Source organism: Nerophis lumbriciformis, linkage group LG04, assembly GCF_033978685.3.
Source record: "Nerophis lumbriciformis linkage group LG04, RoL_Nlum_v2.1, whole genome shotgun sequence".
NCBI classification, from domain to species: domain Eukaryota; kingdom Metazoa; phylum Chordata; class Actinopteri; order Syngnathiformes; family Syngnathidae; genus Nerophis; species Nerophis lumbriciformis.
The window spans coordinates 16,193,205-16,212,524 of NC_084551.2; the positions used below are offsets into that span (position 1 = coordinate 16,193,205).

Genomic DNA, 19,320 nt, shown 5'->3' on the forward strand with positions numbered 1-19,320 from the left:
TATTATTTATTCCTACCATTGTTGGTATATGAACTAAACAAAAAGTGAATCACTTATGTTAGGCGTATCAATGTTTCTTTGTGTCTCGTGGCTTTATCATGTGGTTGCTCAATCAAAAGCTGTATCTGATTACTAATTTGTGTTCGTGCATGTGTGTGTTCATGGTTTGTTTAGACTGATCAAGAAATCGTGCAACCAGAGTGAGTGGGCTGAGGCTACACTTTAGCGTTCAAAGTAATGCGGGGAGGAACCCCCTCGTTTTGAAGGAATGCCGAGGAGGAGGCCTGATGGTTAGCTGGAGATGGTGTGTAATGGGACGGTATAGCTCGGTTGATAGAGCGGCCGTGTCAGCAACTTGAGGGTTGCAGGTTCGATCCCCGCTTCCGCCATCCTAGTCACTGCCGTTGTGTCCTTAGGCAAGACACTTTACCCACCTGCTCCCAGTGCCACCCACACTGGTTTAAATGTAACTTAGATATTGGGTTTCACTATGTAAAGAGCTTTGAGTCACTTGAGAAAAAGCGCTATCCATCCATCCATCTTCTTCCGCTTATCCGAGGTCGGGTCGCGGGGGCAGCAGCCTAAGCAGGGAAGCCCAGACTTCCCTCTCCCCAGCCACTTCGTCCAGCTCCTCCCGGGGGATCCCGAGGCGTTCCCAGGCCAGCCGGGAGACATAGTCTTCCCAACGTGTCCTGGGTCTTCCTCGTGGCCTCCTACCGGTCGGACGTGCCCTAAACACCTCCTTAGGGAGGCGCTCGGGTGGCATCCTGACCAGATGCCCGAACCACCTCATCTGGCTCCTCTTGATGTGGAGGAGCAGCGGCTTTACTTTGAGCTCCCCCCGGATGACAGAGCTTTTCACCCTATCTCTAAGGGAGAGTCCCGCCACCCGGCGGAGGAAACTCATTTCGGCCGCTTGTACCCGTGATCTTGTCCTTTCGGTCATAACCCAAAGCTCATGACCATAGGTGAGGATGGGAACGTAGATCGACCGGTAAATTGAGAGCTTTGCCTTCCGGCTCAGCTCCTTCTTCACCACAACAGATCGATACAGCGTCCGCATTACTGAAGACGCCGCACCGATCCGCCTGTCGATCTCACGATCCACTCTTCCCTCACTCGTGAACAAGACTCCGAGGTACTTGAACTCCTCCACTTGGGGCAAGATCTCCTCCCCAACCCGGAGATGGCACTCCACCCTTTTCCGGGCGAGAACCATGGACTCGGACTTGGAGGTGCTGATTCTCATCCCAGTCGCTTCACACTCAGCTGCGAACTGATCCAGTGAGAGCTGAAGATCCTGGCCAGATGAAGCCATCAGGACCAAATCATCTGCAAAAAGCAGAGACCTAATCCTGCAGCCACCAAACCGGATCCCCTCAACGTCTTGACTGCGCCTAGAAATTCTGTCCATAAAAGTTATGAACAGAATTGGTGACAAAGGGCAGCCTTGGCGGAGTCCAACCCTCACCGGAAACGTGTCCGACTTACTGCCGGCAATGCGAACCAAGCTCTGACACTGATCATACAGGGAGCGGACCGCCACAATCAGACAGTCCGAAACCCCATACTCTCTGAGCACTCCCCACAGGACTTCCCGAGGGACACGGTCGAATGCCTTCTCCAAGTCCACAAAGCACATGTAGACTGGTTGGGCAAACTCCCATGCACCCTCAAGGACCCTGCCTAGAGTATAGAGCTGGTCCACAGTTCCACGACCAGGACGAAAACCACACTGTTCCTCCTGAATCCGAGGCTTGACTATCCGGCGTAGCCTCCTCTCCAGTACACCTGAATAGACCTTACCGGGAAGGCTGAGGAGTGTGATCCCACGATAGTTAGAACACACCCTCCGGTTCCCCTTTTTAAAAAGAGGAACCACCACCCCGGTCTGCCAATCCAGAGGTACTGCCCCCGATGTCCACGCGATGCTGCAGAGTCTTGTCAACCAAGACAGCCCTACAGCATCCAGAGCCTTAAGGAACTCTGGGCGGATCTCATCCACCCCCGGGGCCTTGCCACCGAGGAGCTTTTTAACTACCTCAGCAACCTCAGGGGCTGAGGTTGCTGAGAAAAAGCGCTATATAAATGTAATTCACTTCACACTATATAAAGGGTGTGACTGTGAGAGCCTTCTCATCTCTGGGCTTGTAAGAGTCACAGATAAATGAATGGCCCTCTGTCTCTGCCACTCACACACATGTAGAACATCACCGGAGCAATGTTTCACCCCAATAATAACTTAATGCGTAGGATAATTGCACCTGCTTTCAAGACATATTCATTGAACCAGATTGTTCCTTACCCGAAAAGCTTCAGGCATGTAGAATAGTGGCACTGACAGTTATACGCTTTGTCTGGGCCAAGCAGTACTGTCCAGTTCAGTGCAGAACAGAATCGTTTGGGCTGCCATTGTCAAAAGTTTAAGAACGAACAGTATCAACCGCAATCGTGTGGTGTTCTATGGGTGGAGCTACACACATTGCAGTCCATTGATCGGTTCTCAAATAGTTATTGTTTTAGTCAAACATAGTACCATTTTAAGAACAAATAATGTGCCAAAGAAATATTTACAATGGTTTATGATAAAACCACAAGAGGTTTCTTGTTTGCAGATGACACCATCAAGCATCGTGTTGTGATCATCTTATGCCATCTGGCCTGCATACATTACAGACCTTGAAAAACAAAGCAGATCAGGGTTTATTTTTCCAAATTCTGCCGGTTAGTAAAACCGTGGCTATGTCGTTCTCCTTGTGGAAGAAAATTGTGATTTTGTGGGGTGTCATAGTACAGAGTCCTGGGAGGCACCTCCTATTCACAAGGGTCGGTGTAGTTGTTGCAATTTTGCCTTGCCTGATGTGCTATTTGCAGATAAAGAGCTTCCTGACACACTGACTTGCATGCTGTTATAATCATGGCAGGGTGTTTCACAAATAACATATGACCAACTGTGATGCTCTGTTTGCGGACTAAATCATCATCAATGAATCAAGAGTATGTTTTGTCCCACCTCCTGTCAAAACCAATTTTCCTCTCTGTCTTTTATGTGCTTTTAAACATTCATACCCCTAAAGGAATTTGATGTTCTTAGTGTTGAATACCATGAGTTAAGCTTGAACTTCCTTTTAAGCTTTGTTTAAATCGAACCAGTTCTGTTTTTTTAGTTTTGATTATGAAATGTTGGGGGAACCTGTACTAATAGAAACTGTTTCTGCATTGTAACACTTTGACAACGTTCCCTTTAATTCTCAATCAAGATTTTACAGTACCAAACGGTAGAGTTAGGTCACACTCGGCCAATCGTACCGTGCATGGGCACACCTCAAACCGAAAGTTCAGCATGTTTGGCTAGTGTGAGGGCTCAACAAAAATTGTAACATGAATAAATATTGCAAGTAGGGCTGAGCGATATATCGATATATGCGATATATCGCGGGTTTGTCTCTGTGCGATATAGAAAATGACTATATCGTGATATTCGAGTGTACGTTCTCACACAGTTGCTTTTAGCTCTTGGCATTACACTACAGGCTCTCCTCGCTCTTTCGTGTGCCTCCTTCACACAGACAGACAAGCGCACCTTCTTACACACGTCACATACTGTCACGACATACGTCACATACGTATACGCTCTTGCGCAGCAAAGAGGTAGCAGCATGAGTAGCGTTAGCTGTGATGCTAGCGCAGCCGTGCGAGTGGTAATACGAGAGAGAGAAGGTGCAAATCTGGTAACAAATGAAGGAATGATTAATTCCCCCCAAAAACAGCAGGGGGTCCATCGTCTGCCGGTGGTTTGGCTTCAAGTGGGAATATGTCAAACAGACAACCGTAATTTGTCAAGTGTGGGGCAAAAGCGTTACTATAAAAAGTAGCATTACTGCTAATATGTAGCATCATTTGAAAAGTCACCTGCGAGAGAATGAAGAGTGCTTACTCCGCATGTCAACATCTCCGTTCGGTGCCACACGCCCACACCATCAACATGCCGAGGCAAACATTTCCAGATCAACACCGTATGAAAAAAATAGTGATTTTTTTTTAGTTGTGATTTCCTTATCTGCATGAAAGTTTTAAAGTAGCATATATTAATGCAGTATGAAGAAGAATGTTTTAATGTAGACACATAGAATCATCATACTGCTGTGATTATATGCATCAAGTGTTCATTCAAGGCTAAGGCAAAATATCGAGATACATATCGTGTATTGCGATATGGCCTTAAAATATCGCAATATTTTGCAAGTTATAATTAGGTCAATCAAATATATTATGAAGTTATTAATGACCATTGCTTCATTCCACAACTGAAATAATAAGAAGTGGTCAAAATAATAAGAATAATAATACACAGAGTCAGAGAAATTGCAGTGATACAGCAATGTAGAAAACAAATGCTCAGTGTGAGTTCATGCTAGCTGGGGTCAAGAGAGCAAGGGGAGATTGCACCCAAGTCCCGCACAGTACAGATGGCTTAGTGTGAGTATGCCTTTAGACACACTAGTGTCTGTTTGATAACAGGAAAGAAATAGGAAAAACACAAAACACGCCTTTGCACAACCAAGTCTTGTCTATTGTTGTCATTTGTCCCGCGTGCATGTACCTCTTCTTAAGTGGTAGGTGACACTGGTGTGTTGGAGTAATGTCATATTATTTACGGAGCTACCCCAGCTACACAATGTGAGTCACACATCCTTCAGAGAAAATGCAAGCCAGATCAACAGATTCCAAATTGTACTGTATCGCTTAGTCGGGACGTAACTTTGGGATCAAGCGTTAGATGTATTACAACTCCGATATAGGTCAGTGTGACGTGTTGTACATCATTTCTGCTATCGGTAAACTATTAGTTTGCACTTTTAAAAGAATAAACATTTCACAATGCATTGGTGGGAAATGATTCACTGGGCATTTTTTTTTTTTTTTTTTTTTTTTTTTGCGGCTTAGACTGTATAATCCTTTCTCGACCCCCCTCCCCAAACCCCAAACCTCAAAGCTCTCGATCAACTCCAGATGAGAGGGTTTATCGGATGGACCCTGATGTGTCTCCTTCTTTCTCCAGGGTGCAGGATAGAGAACTGTGAGTCCTGCTTCAGTAAAGACTTCTGCACCAAATGCAAGTTAGGCTTTTACCTACACAAAGGGCGATGCTTTGACAAGTGCCCCGAGGGCTTTGCCCCGCTGGAGGACACCATGGAGTGTGGAGGTAACGATACAAATATGCACAACACAGAAATGTTCACAGAGAAATGTTACAGTCATCCCTTGTTCACTTGTTCCAAAATTGGTTCAATGATTATTATTATTAATAAATCAAATGTTTTCTTAAGAAAAGCATCAAAAAATGTTTACGACCTTCTAAATATGTTTTAACGTTTTTATAGCCCTCTAAACATGAAATAACCATATGAAATAACCACTTTTACACTCGATATAGCAGCCTTTAGTTTGTTATACTATACATTACAGGAGTCACCGCGTAGGATCCTCCAAGCGTCATTGCTGTGGTTGTCACTCGGCAACTACAATACGGCCACGACTTGAAAATACTTTGTCACATCCTGAGTAATTCCTCTAAATTAATAATAATAATAATAATACCTGGGATTTATATAGCGCTTTTCTAAGTACCCAAAGTCGCTTTACATGTAGAACCCATCATTCATTCACACCTGGTGGTGGTAAGCTACTTTCATAGCCACAGCTGCCCTGGGGTAGACTGACGGAAGCGTGGCTGCAATTTGCGCCAACGGCCCCTCCGACCACCACCTATCATTCATCATTCAATTCACCGGTGTGAGTGGCACCGGGGGCAAAGGGTGAAGTGTCCCGCCCAAGGACACAACGGCAGCGATTTTTTTTGGATGGTAAGAGGCGGGGAGCGAACCTGCAACCCTCAGCTTTCTGGCACGGATGCTCTACCCACTACGCCATGCCGCCCCGGGCATGGCGTAGTGGGTAGAGCATCCGAGTTTCATTTGCTGAAACCACGGGCGTAAGTTGTTCTGCAAAAAGTTGGTCAACTTGACAGACACAGCTACGACAATTAGCTATATTAGCATTTTGTATTAAAAATGCATGTCTGCGCAGTAATTCCACATCGTACACATCAAAGTTGTGTTATTGATGTCGAAAATGAAGTATATTTTGAATCAACAGTTTAGTTCTGGACAGCATGCCCAGGCAGCTGCTGATAGCTATTAGTAGTTTTGTTTTTTTAATGAGTCTGGTCCGTCTTGCCTCGTCAAAGGCTCACTAATGTGAACATGTCTTATTGATGAGGAAGAGGTTGAAGATGAAGTGCATCAAAGAGTTAGTTTGCCAAAAGTGATTGTCAGGATGAAGATAGCTACAAAAGTATTTGTTGTTAGCAGTGTTGACCCTTAACCCGGGAACAAAAGTAATGCTTGGTAAAAATATTTATCGATCGCTACATCATAATAGAAAATATGACAAATACTGCACACAAAAGACACATATTTAAGCCCAAAATCTGTGCAAGACCTGCTCAGTGGCCTTGTGGTTAGAGTGTCTGCCCTGAGACTGGAAGGTTGTGAGGTCCAACCCCGGCCGAGTCATACCAAAGACTATAAAAATGGACCTATTACCTCCCTGCTTGGCACTCAGCATCAAGGGTTGGAATTCGGGGTTAAATCACCAAATGATTGCCGAGCTCCCCTCACCTCCCAGGGGGTGAACATGGGGATGGGTCAAATGCAGAGGATAATTTCACCACACCTAGTGTGTGTGTAACTAACTTTAACATTACTTTACTATGCTTTATAAGAAGTTTTCTTTTGAAGAACTGCCATGTTGTGATACCGCAATATTTGAAGCGCCATGTAGCGAGGGACGACTGTAAATCACGTTTACACATTTCTTTATGTTCTTCTCACACATTCTAAAAATCAAACAGACCCCAGACAAGAAGTCCTAGTAAAGTCCCTTCACCTTGTATTAAAGCTTGACCTTGGGGTCTGTTGGTTGCCTCCGTATGAGTGTCTGCTGTGGTTTCACTGCACATCACTGTGACTCTGTGTGTCCACAGAAGGCTGTGAGGTGGGCCAGTGGAGCGAATGGGGAGCCTGCACTAGAAGAAACAAAACCTGCGGCTATAAGTGGGGTCTGGAGACCCGGACGCGGCACATTGTAAAGAAACCACCCAAGGACACAATACTGTGTCCCACCATTGCTGAGTCCAGGATGTGCAAAATGGCCATGAGGCACTGCAGAAGAGGTATGGATGTCACAATGCAATACTGAAGCGCTTTGTACAAACAGTCTGTTGGTGTTGATTTGATAACCTAAAAAGTACATACACCTTGAAGAAAAAAAAAAAAAAAAAGCTCCCTTCCAATCCCACAGACCTTTCTCAGTTCCACCTGTCTCATGTAACCGCTCCACGCCAACCTTGTTTTTTCTTCGTCTGAGCTTTTGAGGGGTCACTGTGGCGTTTCCATGCATGAAATATCACTTATTTTCCATCGTGGGTTTGTTCAAGGCACTTCTTTTTCTGAGGTATATTCCCCCCCCCCCGTTCCCTGAAGCCCCCAACTCCCACCTCCCTTCTTAAGGAACGGTCTGCAGGTTACCTCAATGGTCGTTTCTATTTCCTCCTGTCACTTTGAGAGATATTTGTGGTGGGAAACGTATGTGTGTCAGGTCATTAAATGAGGAGTCAAATCTGGAATTTCTTTCTGCGTGAATAAAGGAAATATTTTTGTCCAGAAACTAAGCCATTTTTTAGACGGCTCAACACGTAATTTGGGTTGATGGCCTCCGTTTGCAGAGCTTTAAAAAATAAACCTCAGTCTTTAATGTAGTCTCTTGTAAACTTTGCATTGGTGTAGCCCGAGTATACATATTTGATTCCTCAAGGAGGCAATTAGAGTGGCAGATATTGTTTAGGCTGTCAAGTAAGAAAACAGAGTCAAACAGAAATAGAAAAGTGCTTACGAACGTTGAATGGAAGCATGATTAAGTGAAGTGTTGAAAGAGTTAACAAACTTCAATAAACTCGGTTGGTTTCTCATATTTCAAGGATACAGAAGCTGCTACTGCTGCTCTCTAGATTGGAAACTGTGATTCCACTGCACATTTATTTCATGAAGCCTGTCCTGTTTGTCAGGGAAAAGACTCCCCAAATCCCATATGCCTCCTCGTGCTTTCTTGACCTTTTAAAGAGACTTTACTACCATCTTTAATTGGAATCTGGGTTTGTATGCATGGTTACTGCAGTCAACTATCTCTGGCATAAATACACTGATGAAAGGTTATTGCGAAGTTTGAATGGCAGAACTACTTTAGTTGGTACTTAGAGACTCCTTGTGTTCATCTCCCTCAAAGCTACTGTTCTCCACTAATGTGGTCACTGTAAATCTCTCAGTACAATTCCTTTCTGAGTAACAAGTCCGTTGTGTGGGTTTAAAGCTGCATGTGAAAGTCACTGTATATACATATTAGCAGTTCCTAGAGTTGTGACATGTTTTAACAGAGGTACAGTTCAAATTTTGGCATCTGTTATTAATAACCCTCACCGCTTAGCAGTTTGGGAAAAATCTTCACTTGGCAAACGCTGGTGAAATACAACACACTTTCATTTGAATGAATCCAAAGTAAAACGTTTAGGTTGCTAAAATTGAGCGAGATGAATAAGACAAACATGCAAAAAGCAACACTTACTTAAAATTGCAATCGCCCGGTGAGACATACGGTATGTCGTTGCACTTGATGAGATACCATCTTCTGAGAATTGCTGTAGACCAGTTGTCCTCAAACTACGGATCCAGCCAGCCAGCGTCCACAATGTGGCCAGCGGGACGTCCCAAGTAAAAAAAAAAAAAAACAATTGTGTATATATATATATATATATATATATATATATATATATATATATATATATATATATATATATATATATATATGTATCATACAAATATCCCTACAAGCTGGTTTCGCAGGTTACCCTGCTCTTCAGGGGATTTTAAAATCCCCTGTGTTTTTTCCTGACCTAATGTATATATATATATATATATATATATATATATATATATATATATATATATATATATATATATATATATATATATATATAAATATATATATATATATATATAAAATCTCCTGATGATTGAGGGAACCCCCCCTCATGAAACAGGCCTGTAGAGATGAAATAGTCTTGTGATTTTTTTCCCACACATACATATATATATATATATATATATATATATATATATATATATATATATATATATATATATATAAACACACACACACATATATATATATATATACGTTAGGTCAGGAAAAAACACACACATATATATATATATATATATATATATATATATATATATATATATATGTGCTCGTAAAAAAAAAAGGAACCGGTATTTTTCAGTACCGTTGTTGATACATTAGTACTGCGGTACTTTATTAGTACCAGTATACCATTTTACCCTAATATATATGTGTATATATTAAATATATACATATAGAATATATATGTATATTCCCTGTATATATATATATATATATATATATATATATATACAGGGAAACCTGCAAAACAGGCTTGTATGGATGAAATAGCCTCTGTGTTTTTTCCTGACCTAACGTGTATATATATATATATATATATATATATATATATATATATATATGTATATATATATATATATATATATATATATATATATATATATATATATATATATATATATATATATATATATATGTATATATATATATATATATATGTATATATATATATATATATATATATATATATATATATGTATATATATATATATATAGCCGAAGTGTTTTTTCCTGACCTAACGTATATTCCGCTCAACCCTGGTATTGAGCACTGTATAACGGATAAACCACAGAAACCTTGACTATATATATATATATATATATATGTATGTGTGGGAAAAAAAATCACAAGACTATTTCATCTCTACAGGCCTGTTTCATGAGGGGGGGTACCCTCAATCATCAGGAGATTTTAATGGGAGCATTCGCATACCATGGTTTATATAGGGCACAGAGTGGGTGGGTACAGGCTGGTGTAGGGGCGTGGTGATTGGCTCATGTGTTACCTAGGAGGTGTTTCCGTCTATGGCGGCATGCTGTTACGATTTCGCTGCGCTTGTTGAGGGATGACAGGTCTGGACGGTAAATAATAAACAGTTTCTCTTTCAAGCATAGGTTGCATCTTTTATTACCACTATTGTAAGGTGTGCTGGATGCAAGAATTTGCCATGTTATTGAATATTCAACATTATTGTCTTTGAGGTCCCAAATGTGTTTGCTGAGTTCTGTGGTATTTCGCAGGTTTTGGTTCCTGAAAGAAGCCTTGTGGTTGTTCCATCTGGTTTTGAATTCTCCCTCGGTTAATCCTACATATGTGTCGGATGTGTTAATGTCCTTGCGTATTACCTTAGATTGGTAGACAACTGATGTTTGTAAGCACCCCCCGTTGAGAGGGCAATCAGGTTTCTTTCGACAGTTACAGCCTTTGTTGGTTTTGGAGTCGCTCTGTCCGGGGGCCGACGGCTCATTTGCAATTGTTTTGTTGTGGTTTGAGATGATTTGTCGTATATTGTTCATGCAGCTGTAGCTCAATTTAATGTTGTTCTTGTTGAATACTTTTCTTAGGGTGTTGTCTTTGGGAAAGTGTTTGTCAATCAGATTGAGGAATTTGTGTCCAATGTTAGTTGAGACGTTTTTGCTGTATGGGGGGTTGTACCAGATGATGTCGTTTCGTTTTCTGTTCTTTTTTGGCTGGTTTCCTGGCGTGGGTTCATAGGTGAGGGTGAAATTGTATCCGCTTTCATCAAGGGCTTTTTGGTATGGGGGGGTTGTTTGGTCAAAATCAGCTTTGCTAGATGACAGCATCGATAGCCTTTTATTGATTCCGGTAGGTATTCTTTTCGTGGTGGTGGGTGGATGGTTGCTGTCATGGTGCACGTATTGGAGTGTTGTGTTGGGTTTCGTGAATGGTTGGTAGCTGTTATTTCTCAGGTTGAAAGTGACGTCAAGGAAGTTGACGGTTTGCTTGTTGGCTTCAATCGTGATCCGTAGGCCGTTCTCTTTGAAAATTTGGCATATGCGCTTCTTGGTATTCTCGCTGCTCCTTGGCGAAGCGCGACACACTGCCAGTCCGTCATCACGGTAAATACCAAGGTTCAGATTGAGGCTAGCGAGCTGGGAGAGGAGGAAACTCCCAACGAGTTCACACGTTTCTGCTCCGTCAAAACTTCCCATAGTGACGTCAAATGTTGCATTGTTCTTTTTTTGCCATGGTGTACTGTTGTGGATGAGAATGGAGTTTTTTGCGTGGATGATGATGTTTCTTTCGTTGCCTGTGATTGAGTCGTAGTCTGAGGCGAAGTCTAGTGCTTGAGTCAGTAGGTCTTGCGTGATGGAAGGGTAAAATTCTTCGATATCAAAGGAGATAAAGTTGTGCTGTTGTTTGTCTTGGATGTTGTTGAACCATTTGATTACTGCTGCTGTATTTCTCCATTGGTTGAGTGGTGTTTTGTCCTTGATTTTTGTGTTGACTCTGTCCAGGATTATTTTGCTGATTTTTCCTATTTCAGATTTAGTTGGGTTTATTAGTCGGCATGTTGGGTTATTTGCGAAGTTGGGTTTGTGGTCCTTCAATGTGATGAAGGCTTCCTTGTTGGCTATGGCGTCCACCCTGTCCTCAATGTCCAGTTCAGCCGCGATCCTTTTATTTTCCAGGTGGATGTTCTGTAAGGTGTTGGGTTGCGCTTTTTTGTATGATTTGGTGATGCTTCTGCCCAGTAAGGTGTGATGTTCTGGTATGTCCATTCTGTAGAAGTTTGTGGTTTTATCGGCAGCTATGATGAGGTTGTTTACTTTCTTGATGCGCTCCTTGTCATTTTTCAGCTTGGTGAGGAGTGGGTTGCGGATTGGCTTGAATTTGACTGATTGTATCATTTTGAGCATGTCGTTCTCAAAATCCTTTAGTTCCTCAACTGTGGGTGGGTTCTTGGTAGATTTGAATCCGTAAGTTTTCTTTTGCGTTCCTTTTGTTTCAGGGTGGAGGAAAAAATGTGCTTTCCACCGCATCCTTCTTAGGAAGTGTTCCGTCTTTTCTATGAGCCTTAGCTTGTAGTCATTCTGCGCGGGTATGGGAATGTTCTTTGTGGAGTAGTCGATATTGAATTTTTCCATTTCTGATCGTCGTACAGTGCTCAACAAATGTCAATTTGGAGCGGAGTATATGTCTTAATAAGGTTATCCAAAAAATAGTGCTCGATACCGTAGTAGAGCGCAATATATGTATGTGTGGGAAAAAAAATCACAAGACTATTTCATCTCTACAGGCCTGTTTCATGAGGGGGGGTACCCTCAATCATCAGGAGATTTTAATGGGAGCATTCGCATACCATGGTTTATATAGGGCACAGAGTGGGTGGGTACAGGCTGGTGTAGGGGCGTGGTGATTGGCTCATGTGTTACCTAGGAGGTGTTTCCGTCTATGGAAAAATTCAACATCGACTACTCCACGAAGAACATTCCCATACCCGCGCAGAATGACTACAAGCTAAGGCTCATAGAAAAGACGGAACACTTCCTAAGAAGGATGCGGTGGAAAGCACATTTTTTCCTCCACCCTGAAACAAAAGGAACGCAAAAGAAAACTTACGGATTCAAATCTACCAAGAACCCACCCACAGTTGAGGAACTAAAGGATTTTGAGAACGACATGCTCAAAATGATATTTTTTTTCCCACACATACATATATTGCGCTCTACTACGGTATCGAGCACTATTTTTTGGATAACCTTATTAAGACATATATATATATATATATATATATATATATATATATATATATAGTGAATAGGGAATAGAATAGTCTTATCAGTATGTGTGCACACATATAATATATATATATATATATATATATATATATATATATATATATATATATATATATATATATATATATATATATACACACACACGTGTGTACACATACTGAGAAGACTATTCTAAAAAGTGTACACTTGAAATACATGTTTTTTAGCGATGGAATGCAGAAAATGATCTGAAAATGCAAATGTTCACCTCTGTCACTGCTTTGACACTGGACTCAAACATGTTGCTTAAGCACAGGATTATATAACTGTGGCCCATATGGATTCTGTGGATTAAACCAAGGCATGAATTAAAACAAAGCAGAAGAAGGGTGTATATATTATTTATGGGATTGCTTATCGGATTGCCCAAGCTGGCATTTTCTAAGCAGCTGAATTACACAGGACGGTATTGATGGATCCCTGTTTTTAAGCAAGACGCGCAAGAACGAGGCAGCTGATCATATTTTCTTCTGTCTCTGGAATGATCTAATCCCTCTGAGAAACAACACACCAGCGAGGAAACTAAAGCCGAGATAATGCATGAGGCAACTCGTTTTTACAGCAAACACTGAGAGTAAACCGTGTCTGCTGTCTTCCATATACTGTAAGTTGCAGATCAGTGTAAACAAAGTACATCACTCGCACTTCTGGGATTCATTTGCTGTTCTCAGCTGGTGTTGCCACAATAACTGGGTCTCGATACTTTAAAGAAAAGGGGTTTGTCCTTTTGTGGAGGATGAATGAAATATGTGGTATCGTCACATCTTGCTTTCATACGACTGTCAAGCTATGTTCAAAACTTTTGAAGTTTGGCAAAACAGTGTTTGGGAATTTATTGTGTTTCCACCAGCTCTTTCATACTATTTAACGGACATCTAGCATATATTCAGTTATGATTGCAACATTCGACCTGTAGGACAATACACACCTATTTTTGTTGATCTGCTTTCCAGGACCATTTAGTGTGGCGCATTGGAGTGTTGAGATATCTCAAGGGGTGCTTCTTAAGGCACTTTATTAATAGCTGCTTTATACGATTCATATTGACGGACTGCCCCTTACCACTCTGACTGTGTTGCGTGCAAATGAGAAAGAGAAGAGGAAAGGTGAGATGAGTGATAGCGCTCCTCGTCCATATTGATGCCATTAAGAAGCTCCCTGGAGAGATTTCCCAGCAATCACTGTCATCAGATTCACTGCGTTCTTAACATTAATGTCTGGCAAGTTCCATTTCACTTTTTGCTTTAGACCAGCTAACTCATTTTAGATGGGGGGCCACATGGAGAAAAATCTACTTCCAAGCGGGCCGTACTGGTAAAACCACGGCATGATAACTTAAAAATAACGACAACTTTAGATTGTTTTCTTTGTTTAACAATAGAACAAGCACATTCTGAAAATGCACCAATCATAATGTTGGGTTTTATTTACACTTACATGTTGTGGTTAATAGTAATCTACCTTTATTTGTCCTTATTTACACTTTCTGAATAAATTATGTGATAATGTTCATCAGTCAACTCATTGGTGTTAATTTTCAATCTATCAAGATAAAAAAATAATATAACAATCTAATTACAGGATGTTATTTATGTAGTTTACTCATTTTCCTCGACTGGTGCACTAACATATGTAGCATAATCTACAAAGATACAAATAATTGATATTGCGACATCTAGTGGACACATTAAGAACAGCAGTTTCTTTCATTCAAAAATGTTGGCTCTTTTTTATACTTAGCAAACTCATCCTGCTCTGATTGCTGGAACGGCCACTCTACCAACTTCGCCACGTCGTTGAGAAATCGATCAATCCATCAATTTTCTACCGCTTGTCCCTCTTGGGATCGCAGGGGGTGCTGGAGCCTATCCCAGCTGCATACTGTTGTATATTTGTCAGCAGTCCATTGTTTTTTGCTTTGTACATAATTTGCACAGATTGAAATTGTACACAGATCAGTTTAGAATCAATGAACTCTTAATTAAAGATGTCCCGTCCCAATCCTGGGATTGGATCAGGGCCGATATTTGCCCGTTTTAACTAATCGGCGAGCGACTGATGAGTTGCCGTGCCCATCTTTATCTGAGATCTGTCCCAGTTTTTACATATCTAAAGATTGTACTCACGTAAATTATTTTTAAAAGGGATGCACGCACAGGAAGACACAATTACAATTTCCATATTCCTTGAAAGAATATGGAACACAGCAGAAGTTGCATGGAATCCAGGAGGGTGCATGTCTTGCCAGAACACCGGCCTGAAATTGAGAGCAAGCTGAACGCATTGTCTAGAGGCCGCTTCTAAGATACTAACCCTTACCATCGTCGTAAAAAATAAACAGTTTTTCCTAGTGTCACTGGAGGACTAGCGGAAAAGGAATGGTTCAGCATACAGAAGGGGTTAAGTCTCTGGATACAGGAAGGCTTTGAGGGCAAAACCCAACTGATTTAAATGGGAGCCAATAGTTTTGCTTTTCTTTTGTTATTGTGCACTTGCCACTTTATTTTGTTAAAAAATGTATGTAGCATTCAATACCACAAATGTAATACACCATCTTATTTACAAAAATATTCTAATATTTAATTTAATAAGATAAGCTTCATAAAATGTGTTACCGTGTTTACTTCAGTGATTTTACATAGACGTTATAAAATCTATTTTCAAAGTTTCATATCGGGCCTCGAAATCTTAGGTCAAAAATGTTGATCGGGACGTCCCTATATGTAATATAGAATTGCCAAATTTATATTAGAAATGTATCGTATCTACTAGGAGTGTAACAGTATTGTAAATACCGCGGTATTACTGTTTCAAAGTCTTCACAATGATGCTGTTATGCCTGACGGTATCAAACAAAAACTTGGTGTGTAGTTTTTTCTGGTGCTTTATTATTGGCCAGATCTGAAAATAGACTACATTTCCCAGAATCTTCTGCGCAGCGCGGGGCACCAGGCTTGGGCCGTGGAAGTAAAGTGTGTTAGTAGTCGATAAGAGGATTTTTTTTTCTATTTTTTGGACATTTCCTGAAAAACCTTTCCATAACTATTTGAGTTATCTTGCAAACAAACACACAAACAAACCCTGGCGAAAATATGACCTCTTTGGCGGAGGTAAGACAGTCTGCGTGCAGCAAAGCAATACTTTCGTCTACAGCGTCGTTTCTAAGGCGATACAGAACGTCACGTCGCACAGCTCAGAGGTAATCACCCAAACAAGTGTTATAGGTAGAATATATAAAGAACCTACTTGATAAATCCTTAATCCATCCATCTACTTTTCTATTGTTTGTTTCCCTCGATGTCACGGGGGCCCTGGAGCCTATCGAGCTGCACTTGGCATACACTGTCACCCAGAAAAATTATTCGAAGCCAGTGAGGCGAAACATCAGTTTGTGGGGTATTTACATTAATAAAAATGTAATTGTTAGTTGACTTTTTTGAGAAACATAATTTTCTAGGCTGATACAAACATGTTCATTGTGGAGGACACTGTTCTCAAAAAGTAAAAGTTGACAGACACTTATGTGAACATTAATGTTTTCAACTGAACGTTTACGTTGTCACTTTAAAGAAACACAACCGTATGTTCTTTTTGCTATATTTCTTATATAATAAATGGAAGCTGCTCAGAAATTTGCCAGGAAGGCTCATGTCAGGGCCATCAAAGCAAAAATGCCAAAGAAATGTGTGAATGAACCAAAGTAATGTGTAAACAATGTCAGTAACTAGATGAACCATCTGTGGCTGTGAAGTGAACACTAGTAAGGTTGTAAATACTGTATAGAGAACACAAGTTGTAATTACTGTAGTGACTAAATAGCATAGTGACTGAAACAGACATTGTGATTCATCTGAATGAATGGGTTATGTATGTTGTTGACAATTTTTCGATTTTTTAAAAACCAAAACATCTTTAAATGGTGTTTTTTTGCTAATTTTTGCATGTTCAATTGCTGAAAAACCAGGAGCTTCGAGGGGGGGACCTGTTTCAGTCTTTTTCGTTAAGTTCAAATCACATGCCTGCATATACCACAATAATATTGTACCGTTGCCTTAATACCGTGAAAATATCGTACCGTGAGATTTGATATTGTTACATCTAGAGATGTCCGATAATATTATCGGCCGATAAATGCTTTAAAAATGTGATATCGGAAATTTTCGGTATCGTTTTTTTTATTATCGGTATGTTTTTTTTATTTTTTATTTTTTATTTTTTTTTATTAAATCAACATAAAAAACACAAGATACACTTACAATTAGTGCACCAACCCAAGAAAACTCCCTCCCCCATTTACACTCATTCACACAAAAAGGTTGTTTCTTTCTGTTATTAATATTCTGGTTCCTACATTATATATCAATATATATCAATACAGTCTGCAAGGGATACAGTCCGTAAGCACACATGATTGTGTGTTCTGCTGGTCCACTAATAGTACTAACCTTTAACATTGAATTTGACTCATTTTCATTAATTACTAGTTTCTATGTAACTGTTTTTATATTGTTTTACTTTATTTTTTTATTCAAGAAAATGTTTTTAATTAATTTATCTTATTTTATTTTATTATTATTTTAAAAAAGGACCTTATCTTCACCATACCTGGTTGTCCAAATTAGGCATAATAATGTGTTAATTCCACGACTGTATATATCGGTAGATATCGGTATCGGTTGATATCGGTATCGGTATCGGTAATTAAACAGTTGGACAATATCGGAATATCGGTTATCGGCAAAAAGCCATTATCGGACATCCCTAGTTACATCCCTAGTATATACTGTACCTGTATATATCCATCCACAATAATGTTTGTTATTGTGGTTGTGATTAACGGTCATTTGGAACTATTGAGTTATTTCTTATAGTTTGCCCCCTTTGGCTAAGCAATGCTAAAATATTAGAAATGCCTCCAAATATAATGCATGTAATCAAACTTTAATCACAAAATATTGTTAAGTTCTTAAGTCTCTGACGGTGTAAATCAAAGTTAAACACTTTAAAAACAAAATATGTATATGAAGGAGGATTATTATACAGCTTTGGTACTGCTATGATAGTCATACTAAGAACGTGTAAGTCAAAAATTGAAGATATGATCAAATGTTGCCAATATGTTAGATACCTGTACTTCAGCATCAGGTTCTTATGAGGGATTTAATTTTGCACATGTGTAACCAGAGGAACTCTTCTGCTGTGGCGCTAAAATGAGGCCAAGCGCACCGCATTCAATCATCTGTCATTTAATGCTGCCACCGCAAATACATTCTGTCATACATTGCATGTGTGTTAATAGACATGATGATAAGTACCTCTTCAGGGATGAAGATCATCTCATTCCCTCAGCCGTACATATTTTAGAGTAGCAATGCAGAAGACAGTACAGTATAGTCTGCAAGACTTCAAATGCTCCTCCACGGGGCAACATAGAAAAACATCTCTAACCATGTTGATTTGCTCTGGACATGACAGAAAACGTTGTGGCTGTTTATTTAATTTAGTCCTTGCGCTAGTCTGGCGCAAGGACTAAGGGGAATTTCAAATCCAGACTCTGTAAAGATTTGTTTGACTGGTGGGATCCACGCCAGGTTCTGTCTGAAGCCGGTCTGGTCCTGGGGTGAATCTGCAGTCCTGTGGACACCCTCGCCCTTGCCGTCTGTGAACCATCTGTTATAAAATATCTACTCCTCTAAAACAATGCACAGACCAAAGCAGATTGGACCAGATATGCTCTGAGAAACACCTTGACTTTAGCACCATTAGTTTGAAATAAAAAAACATTCTGCTGTTTGGATGTTGTTATTCCGGGTGTTATTGTTTACAAGTCTGACACAACGTTAGTGTATAAAGTTGCTGAGTTTAGAAGTTTAATCCCCAGTTGTATCGCTCACTGCACATATTTTTTTGTTAGCGATTCCGCATGATCACATCGGAGCCCAGGCCTGTGTTTAACTTGGAAACCACTCATTCAAACGTATTGATGGATATGTTTTGACCTTCTACCAGGATACCAGCCTTTCTAAAACAAACTTAGTCTGTCAGTTTGAGACTAATTGATGAAGCATATTTGCCTCGTCTCAGCGAAATAGCTGATGGTGAATGTGTCCAAGTTAAACGTCTCAATAGCAGCACAATCCCTGCTCAAAAATGAACCCTACTGTTTGTACTTATTCCAACTAATAATGTCCTTGGATCGGCCCTCCAGAAAGATGATATTTGGATGAAAGGGCGCATACATGAATGACATGCCCTGCTCTGATTTCTGCCACACTGAAATGACTGATGGTGATTAACTGTGATCTCTGCCTTGGCTAATATCATAGACAGTCTGGATCAGTTCTTCCCCGCCAGCGGGAGCCCAGTGAGAAGTGCTTTCCCAGGACAGCAAAAGAGCACTAATTGGCAGTCGCCCTT

The 19,320-nt window shown here is 40.5% G+C and overlaps 1 protein-coding gene across 1 annotated transcript in view; it reads left to right on the top strand.

Annotated features, from left to right (window-relative positions):
• rspo2 (R-spondin 2) overlaps positions 1-19,320 on the top strand; it is a 131,056-nt gene that overhangs the window by 64,988 nt on the left and 46,748 nt on the right. Inside the window, exons 4-5 of the mRNA XM_061944818.1 lie at positions 5,063-5,206; positions 7,049-7,237. Of these exons, the coding sequence (XP_061800802.1) occupies positions 5,063-5,206; positions 7,049-7,237 (333 nt within the window). The remainder of the gene's footprint in view (positions 1-5,062; positions 5,207-7,048; positions 7,238-19,320) is intronic.